The sequence below is a fragment of the Myotis brandtii genome, unplaced genomic scaffold, assembly GCF_000412655.1.
Source record: "Myotis brandtii unplaced genomic scaffold, ASM41265v1 scaffold351, whole genome shotgun sequence".
Taxonomy (NCBI): Eukaryota; Metazoa; Chordata; class Mammalia; order Chiroptera; family Vespertilionidae; genus Myotis; species Myotis brandtii.
Window position 1 is genome coordinate 3,936,590 of NW_005363502.1, and position 9,834 is coordinate 3,946,423.

Below are 9,834 nucleotides of genomic sequence, written 5' to 3' on the forward strand. Positions count from 1 at the left end.
TCAGAGAGCTTTAAGTTAGCCCAAGTGGTTAAGATTTAAGGACAACAGCATTTATGTATAATTACTTTTGTCCGGAGCCATGGTTGAATCCTAGAAGGGCACCATTGTCATCAAAGTCTGAATCTGGGTTTTCATCGATGTCCAGCTCATGGCTAAACAAATAAACAAAAGGTGATAAGCCATTATCTCCAGAGCCCACCCGTTCAGGCAAATATCAGAAGTACATATAGTCAATCTACGCAAACTTGCCCTTTACAACAATCAACCATAATTCACAAACCCAGGAAAACAGGAAAAACAGTATTTTAATCAGGATTTTTCAAATGAGGAAAAGTACCAAGCAGTATTTGGAGCACAGTAATAAGCACTCAAAACTTAAATCCTGTCAAGTAATTATCTCTATTCCTGAACATGGTATCTCTCCATTTTCCTTTGAAAAAATACCAGTTAAAAGCTGCAGCCTTAAACTAATCTCCTAGAGTTTTCTCCAGAGGTTTTTCTGAAAAACAAACAAGGAAACATTTGAAAAATATCAACCCAACCAAAACATTACAAAAGAAAAAAAATATTGTTAAGAAGAATCAGGTTGTGATACAAGTGGTATTAAGTAACTCAGGATCATCCATTTATGGGAGATAGTTCTAATACTCCCTACTACCTGGGCAACAGTAATGAGTAAACAGAAATGGTGAGACATTATTCTTACAAATGAAATGATGCTCACTGAACATTTATGGAGGACCTAGGTTCCAGGAATGTAAGTACACACAGTCTGCCGTCAGGAACTAGCAAGAACTAATGGAGGAATTCACATGCAACGTCTACCGTGTAGAAGGAACAAAGAGAGGTATGCTTTTATGTACTAGTTGCTGAGCCTCTAAAGCGTGCTTACTGTTTTTCTAGAAACTATATGGAACACACAGTCTTATGCGAAGCACTTCATATGCTGTTATAGAAATGAAATGTGCCCAGCTAACATCCAAATTCTGTAATGTCCATCCTTTTCCTGTTGTTTCACAGCATTAGCATTTGGCCACATTTTACCTGACATTATTCTCTACTTGTTTAATTACATGTATCAATGATACACTACAAACAGTCCTGTCTTCGAAGGAGATGGACTGGGCTCTACTTTTGGAGCTGCCATTACCGCTACTTAACTCTGGTCAAAGTATTTATCTTTGTTTTGTCTTAGTATTCCTACCGATAGAATGAGAGCACTAGATTTGATGTATCTGAAGAGCATTTTAGCAATAAAATCCTGTAATTATTCCCAGACTTTTGGGAAAAAAAAAATTAGAACTTCCTTAGAAAGATAGACTGTACCTACTTATATATTACTAGTTAATAGCTATCATTCATTGATAGCTACTAATATATTAGTATATTACATGCTAGTTCCAGTCTTCCCAATGATCTCACAGAAGAGGCATCAGTTCCACTTTATAGATAAGAAATTGTGGCGGAACTGAAGAGGCGGAGTTGGGATCTGACCATGCTCCAAAGGCCAGGGTCTTGTCTTTTCTCCTCACAGTGCTGAAATGTCACAAGCACTCGGTAACTACTCACTAGAGGAGAGAGTGGCTTACGCTAACACATTCCAGAAAGAAAGGTAACGTGCAACTTGCCTCCTCTTGAGTTTGCTTGGCTGGCGTTCAGGTGGATCTTCTTCACTCTCATCTCCATCGGTCTTGTTGGGAGGTGGTCTTTCTTGGATTGTGTTTGCTTCTGAAGACTTCTGTGAATCTAAAGAGGCAGATTATTACTGTGGATGTCTCCCCTTGGTTTGACAACTCTCCTGCCATTTACAAAGGCAATCAAAATATTTCCTGCAATGAACTGTACGTGTATGTAAGACAAAGTGTCAGACCACATCTACCGATTCTGTGTATCTACACACAGGATCTGAACATAAAAAAAAATTGGAGCTATGTCTATTAATGTTTAAAAGTTTCCATGACTTAGCTACTTTGAAAGTGAACAAAAACTACTTTTTCCTGATAGCTATCTAACTCTACACAAATTATTCCACAAAGTTATCTTTGTCATAGCTATTAGCTATTACATTTTGATGAAATTTTAATCTAAATGACTCTAAAGATGTCATGATCACATTGATTAAAAAATTCTCTTTCTTAAGAAGTAAATACATTTAATTGTCTCTAACATAGCTCTTAAAGTAATAATGCAAGTAACAAAGATAAACACCACCACTTAAAACGAGTATAACTTGTTGTGGCTCCAACTGAGGTACATGTCTGTCCTTGTTCTCTATTTCTTCAGACTGGAACAAAGTAGGTGGGTGAGAATAGAAGTGGAGAGGTGTCTGCAATGTAGACAGTGGGAAGCTTTGAATATGTGGGGACAGACTATTTCAGGAGAACACCCAACCACAAACAGTAGAAAACATACTTATAAAAAAATGCAATATGCAGGGTAGGGCAAAAGTAGGTTTACAATTGTGAGTACACAAAACATAGTTTATCCTTTTATTTTTATTTATTAATTATTTTATTATTTTCCATATGAACGACTGTAAACCTACTTTTGCCTCACCCTGTTTACCTTATGTTTTGATCCTTTTATTATTATTTATTCATTATTGTATTATTTTCCATATGAATGACTATAAGCCTACTTTTGCCTCACCCTGTTTACCTTATGTTTTGATCTCAAGTGAGTATCTAAAACAAATTAAAATCTAGAATTCTTAATTTGATCCTGATGGCAGTCACACTGGAGCTAATTACAGACATGGGGAATTATATACATAGGAAACAGGCAATAGAAATGGTCAATTTATACACACAGTTTAGCAAACAGGCAAGAGAAGGCAGAATCTGTGAGGTTTGAAGAATATCAAAGATTAATATAAGATAATCACATAAAAGGGATAACAACAGCAAAATCGAAAGGAATGAGAATATTGCACTAAAGTTAAGCTCCATTTCAAGAGTACAGAGAAAAGAAGTAAAAAAATAGATAGGGTTCTTTAGTAACTCTCAACTAGATGAAGATCAGTGACCTGGGATGAACAAAGCAGGTCATATAGGAATAAGTATGAGAAGGAAATCCCTATGAACCATACTTTCTTAGTACCAAACATCAAGGATGCCAAGATAACCCAAAAGTTATAAAAATTTCCATTTTCCTGGTGCTATCAATTGGTAGTACCCTTCTCCCTAGCAAGAGCACTCTAATCCACCTTATTCTAACTTTTTTTTAAACACACTCCTCTTACTGGCTTTCTTTAGTCCTTACAGTAGCACCAGGCTGCATGATGATGAATTTTTTTATAATCACTTGGGCAGGAGTCAACCAAGTTTCTTATCCTGAGTATTTTATGAAAGTCCTGAAATCAACCCTTCTAGGTATAAATGAACATCATGCCCTGTTTAAATTCTCTTTATAGCAAGACTTCATTGTCCCAACTCAATTCCAGATATGACTCTCATTCAGATTGGCCTACTGTCGAATATGTGCTCTCCACCACTCTTTAACATGCCTCTTATAAACTCATTTGTTCTAGAGAAGTGGTTCTCAATCTTTCCAATGCCGCGACCCTTTAATACAGTTCCTCATGTTGTGGTGACCCCCAATTTCATTGTTACAAATTGAACATAATTAAAGCATAGTGATTAATCACAAAAACAATATGTAATTATATATGTGTTTTCCGATGGTCTTATGCGACCCCTGTGAAAGGGTTACTGCTGTTCTAGAGAAACTTGGACATTCCAAGCTCACTCTAAATTAAAGTTCTAATTTAATTAGAAAGGGATTTCCAAGTTTTAATTCACTGGCCACCTAGGTATAAGAGAAAGGAATGGTACTTTTGAGTACTTTGTGAAAATATTCTTTTTAATTTATATAAAAGGGTAATAAACAACTTGTGATATAAAAATAAGATGGACTGAATAATTTCTGTACACTATAAAACGTAGTTTGCACTACTTAACTCTACCATAAAGGATTAGTATTCTTTTTCTTAACAGGTTCATTTAGTTAACTGTTACTTAGTAGGATACTAGTAAATCTTGGTCAGTCTTACCCTGAGCTGGTTGATTTGCGCTGTTCCCTGACAAGTTGCTTTCCTTGGCTCCTCCATTACACGACTCACTTTGGCCAGAAGGGCATTCTCTTCTACTGTTAACTTCATTTAGCCACTGATGTCCGTCAGAACTTACAGATGACTCTAACTGGCTCTCTTCTGGTTTCCCTGAATTCAGACTTATATTACTAATTCCATCAAGTAGTTCATTCTGATCTTTTTCACTTGAATTAGAGCTTTTACAACCTATTGATGAAGATGGAAAAGAAAGTAAGTCTGCTTTCATGCAATTTTCATCTTTCTCGTTGTCAACTTCTGTTTTAGGCCCACACATACTTGCACCACAGCTTTGTGAGGCATCAAAAGTCCAACCCTGAGCTTCCCAATACTTAAATTGTTCCAAATAATACCAATAAAGTTGACTATAATGTTGCTCCCATTCTTCCTTGGTATCAGGAACGTTCCAAGGTTCAGAACACAGTGTTTGATCTGAATGTTTTTCTTGCCAGCTTTGCCATAGTAGTTCTCCACCGTATTCATTCCAGTACTTTTCCCATTTTTCTGTAATTTCTAGCTTTGGAGATAATGTACTTTCAGTAGAAAGGCTTTCAGTTTCAGTGTCTTTTTTGGGTTTTAGTTTACGTGTTCTGGTGTTCTCATACTGTTCAACTGAAGATGGATCATCTGAGGCCAAAATGTCATCTTCTTCATATTCTTCTCTCCAAGATTCTTTTATCATCTCATCTAAGTACTTCTTTTGATGTTTTTTCTTTTTCTTTTTTATTTTAATTTTATTTCTAGTATTCATAGACACCTGCATAAGATAAATAACTTGAATACAAAATCCACTTCATAAACTAAAAGAGAAAGTAGAACCCAAATCTATTTTGACATTAAGTTAAACAAAATAGCCTCAATCTTTGTGCTCCTCTGCCCCGCTCCCCACTACCTTCACCCTGGGCTTTTAGTTACACAAACAAGTGAATCTTACTACACAAGATCCCAAGAGAAGAAAATCACATGGGGGACACATCACAACTTAGTTTTGGTTAATTTATAAATCTGTACATTAAAAAAGAGACGGAGTGCTCTAATTAATAAATGCATTAGATGTGGGATTAAAAAAATCCCACTAGATTTTACAGAGAAAACTAATAAATAAAAGTAAGTGAATACTTACCTCAAAATTCTTATGTGCAGACATCCCACCAAATTGAAGTGGCAGTCCCATACTTTTCATGAGTTCAGTCTCAGAATCAAGTTCACTTTCATCTAGGTCTATGCCTTTGCTATTACATGATTCTTTATTGCCATGGAAATTACAACTTTCCTCCTCTTCTGTAGCTTGGTCTCCTATAGATAGCATTTGTTAACTTTAGAAAAAATTTAGATGCAGGTTTGATCATCATTTTAATGAAGAAAACCTGAGACCCAGAGTTATTACATGCCTTGCCCAAAGGTGTATAATTGTTACAATTTTTAAGGGGGAAAAAAGGGAATTGATGGCAATATGGACTAGTAAAAAACAGCCAACTAAGAATAAAGAGACAATTTCTAGTCTGGCTCTGCCTATCACTATCCATCTAGCTTCCCATTCAACTTATACTTCTTGAGCATCTCCTTTGTGCTGGGCATTGTGCAAAGCACTGAGGCTATAAGAAGGAACACAGTAGAGTAACCATGAGGCAAATTTTTACATTTTGATATTCCTTCTCTGCAGTATTACTGCACTAGATCAGTGGATTTAAAAGGATGATTTGTTAAGTTATTTTAGGAGCTGCTAATAAGAGAGGTGAGAGGTTATGTGTTCAGGCCCCTTACGGGTACTTCAATCACAACTGGATTGTTTTGTTTCTGCATCTCCTCTGTAAATACGCTTCTACTTCATCTTCAGAGTGCTCCTAACTACCTTTGGTTAGGTGCTGCTCAATTTGAATGAACGTACGCTCAAATAAAATCTGGAAAATTTTTGATATGCCTCAGTTTAGCTTTTAAAACAGTGATGGAGAACCTTTTGAGCTCGGCGTGTCAGCGTTTTGAAAAACCCTAACTTAACTCTGGTGCCATGTCACATATAGAAATTTTTTGATATCTGCAACCATAGTAAAACAAAGACTTATATTTTTGATATTTATTTTATATATTTAAATGCCATTTAACAAAGAAAAATCAACCAAAAAAATGATTTCGCATGTCACCTCTGACACTTGTGTCATAGGTTTGCCATCACTGTTTTAAAACAATAAAATTCTGCATTAGAAACTAATGTTCTCTACTTTTCAAAGCCTCAAATTTCAAGTTGCTTTTATCTAATGGCGACAACTCAGGAAGGAATGCTACATGAGGCAAAAGAGGCTACCTCAACTCCATATAGGAGTTTGCTATAAGAACAGAAAATTTCTGCTTTGATAGGGATTCTAGAACCATGCTATAAAAAAAAAAATGACTATGATTACAGAATATTTTTGCCACATGATATGTTATGCTAAGAAATTAATACAGTATTTATAACGAATTATAATGAATATAGTGTTATGGTTAATTTTAGCAAAAAAGGATGATATAGTTTACACTGTATTATTACCTGCACTGTTGCCGTTGCCTTTAACATAGTAGCCTTTTAATCCCAAATTGCACAATTTTCGATCTCTGTGAAGCAAATCAAAGTCAGTATTGAAAAAAATTAAATTACAAATTTAGAGAAGAAATAAATTCAAAGCAACATAGGTTAATTAATACAAAGGTTAAAGATAGAAAAATAATATGCTAATATATTTTCCTAATTTGTAATACAGAAATAATAATGCCTATCTCATGGGGTTGTTATAAGGATTGGCAGTATCTGTAAAACATTTAGTATTGTGGCAAGCATTTATAACTACTAATTACTATTTTTGTTAATCCTCACCTGAAGATATTTTTTCCATTGATTTTTAGAGAGAGTGGAAGGGAGGGAGAGAGGGTGAGAAGAGGATGAGAATAAAAGAGATAACCAGGTGAGAGAGACACATTCATTAGTTGCCTCCCGCAGGGCCAGGGACCGAACATGCAACCCAGGTATGTGCCCTTGACTGGGAATCAAATCCAAGGCCCTGTGGAGTGTGGGTCGATGCTCTAACCACTTAGCCCACCAGCCAGGGCATAACTAATTATTAAAATAAGTGGTATTCAGGATATTGGGGGAAGAACCCAATCCTCCTTATGATGCACAAACAATGAAATGCTCTCTAAATTTGCTATAAAAGGGAAGCATAAATATGGAAAGATTTATCTGACACATATATAAAATCTACATGCAAACCACAGTCCATCTGCAAATAGGCCAAAATATTCATTGCCTAGTAGACAAGATATTCATGGTCCAAGCAAAGGTTGTTTTGCAGACTAACATAAAATGAAGTACTTATTTAAATATTTTAGCAAACTGAAACATAAATCAAGATAAAACAATTTAGTCTCAATGACTACAGTAGTTGTGTAGGATATACTTGTTTTGGGGAAATACACAATGAAGTATTTAGTAGTGATAGTCACATCTGCAGCATGTTCTCAAATGGTCCAGAAAAACACTAATGATGGCGTGTGTGTGTTATGAAGAATTGGTGAATCTGGGTGGTGGGAATATGGAAGTTCTTTGAATTATTTTTGTAAGTTTAAAATTATTTCAAAATTCATCACTTAAAGAATCAATAATCAAAGCCTGCTTTTTTATAGCACAAGCAACTTTCTACCATGCCATCATTTCAGCAAGAAAGTTAGCCTTGACCTATTCTTTCTCATCCTATTTCTTTCCTTTATTCCCTCACATTCATTCCAACTCCTTAATCTCAACAGTTTCTCTCCATTTCCACTGCCACCAATCTTTATCCAAGTCACCTAGAACTTGTAGCCTGAAAAATGATTATGTGGTTCCCCTCCTTTGAACCATCCCCCAGGTGCTGCTGATTACCCAGGGTGATCTTCAAAGCACTTATAACTTTAACTAACCAAAGGTTTATGTAACAGTTGTCTTAATATTGATCTCCTTTGCCAGTAAGTAAAGTCAAAATGTGTTAAGGAAGGGCTGTGTCTTGTACCCCAGTGCCTACTAGTACCTAATACAAAGGAGCACAACAATCATTCATTGAATGAATATATGCACATATAACTACAAAAACAGAAATACTTTTCACATTAAATTTAACATAGTTTTCCATTTCTTTTTGAATTTGCAGATTACTTCACAAAAACACATGATGAATAGTAAGAATAACTTCAAACTAAAACTCTACTACATTAAACTCTATTAAAAGTCTCTCACATAAAATTCACTTCCACAAGTTGAATCTAGCAGTAAGCCTGTGAGATGATTATGGTGAATATACCTGTTTTAGATATGAACTCACACATCCTCCTATATAATAAAAAGCTAATATGCAAATCAACCTAACGGCAGAATGGCTGGTCGCTATGACGCACTCTGACCACCAGGGGGCAGACGCACTCAACGCAAGAGCTGCCCCCTGGTGGTCAGTGTGCTCCCACAGGGGGAGCCCCGCTCAGCCAGAAGCCAGGCTCATCTCATGGCTGGTGAGCACAGCGGCAGTGGTGGGAGCCTCTCCCACCTCTGCGCAGCGTTAAGGATGTCCGACTGATGGCTTAGGCCCATTCCTTGTGGAGGGTGAGCCTAAACCATCAGTTGGACATCCCCTGAGGGCTCCCGGAATGCGAGAGGGCACAGGCCAGGCTGAGGGACCTCCCTGGTGCACGAATTTTGTGCACCAGGCTTCTAGTCTAATATAAAGAAAACCATCTCCAGAATCCAATTCTTTAGGCATTTCCCCCTCCCCCCACTAGCTATCTTACAGGTACAGCAGTTTTTACCCAAAACAAATATTTTCCCAAAATAGAAGACAGCTCAAAAACGAATGTAATTGTAGTTAAACCTTTTACCTCACAAGTTATGTTTATGTGAATTGGTGCTTTAATAAATCTTAAGGTTTTAAAAAAGACGTTATCCAAAGTAAGTTACTTATCTTTAAACCTTTACCTTGTGATGTCATATCCACTAACTGGATTTCATTTTACATTTCACTTTCCCCCAATTTTAAAATGTCCCCTCAGTTTATAAATATAAAATGACATATATCAACTACCACATTTTTTCATTACAGCCCACACAGATTTACTCATACACTTAATGGCAGAGGCCACCACTCTAAAGTCTGAGGATTTTCCCCCCCTTTTTCTTTTCTTTTTTTTTTTCATGTTTTTATTAACTTCAGAGAGAGGAAAGGAGAGGGAGAGAGAGAGAGAAACATCAATGATGAGAATCATGATGGATGGGCTGCCTTCTACACGCCCCCTACTGGCGATCGAGCCCACAACCGGGACATGTGACCTGACCGAACGGAACCGAGACCACCTGGTTCATAGGTCATGTTCCACCACCGAGCACACCAGGCAGGGCTCCCCTTTTTCTACAACATCAGCTTGCCCAAGAGTCAAATACTCTCTCTGGCCGTGGTTCCAGGGACCCATTGCAACTGATCTGCATCACCTCCATTTCTGGGCAATAATCGTGCAAAGGGAGAGCGAAGTTTGTACTTACTCTACAAATGCCCGGGAGCAGAGGCAAAGGATCTTATAATCCTCCTCCAGGTCTTCAATAAAGAGAAACATTTCGGCCACGTGGCTCCACTTCTCGCAGCACATTGTACCGCTCGGAGGAGGCAGCCCTGCGGTACACGGAGCGGGACCAGCGCCCGGGCCTCGGCAGGGTCCTGCAGACCGGAAGGAGGCCT

General features: G+C 37.2%; 1 protein-coding gene across 2 annotated transcripts in view; it reads right to left on the reverse strand.

Annotated features, from left to right (window-relative positions):
- TGS1 (trimethylguanosine synthase 1) overlaps window positions 1-9,828 on the reverse strand; it is a 29,473-nt gene extending 19,645 nt beyond the window's left edge. For both annotated transcript variants that reach the window (XM_005871664.2, XM_005871663.2), the window contains exons 1-6: window positions 9,642-9,828; window positions 6,636-6,700; window positions 5,232-5,404; window positions 4,052-4,865; window positions 1,629-1,746; window positions 66-152 (exon numbers count right to left, since the gene is read on the reverse strand). In XM_005871664.2, the coding sequence (XP_005871726.1) occupies window positions 66-152; window positions 1,629-1,746; window positions 4,052-4,865; window positions 5,232-5,404; window positions 6,636-6,700; window positions 9,642-9,745 (1,361 nt within the window). In that variant the 5' untranslated portion in view covers window positions 9,746-9,828. The remainder of the gene's footprint in view (window positions 1-65; window positions 153-1,628; window positions 1,747-4,051; window positions 4,866-5,231; window positions 5,405-6,635; window positions 6,701-9,641) is intronic.
- Window positions 9,829-9,834: the final 6 nt, after the last annotated feature.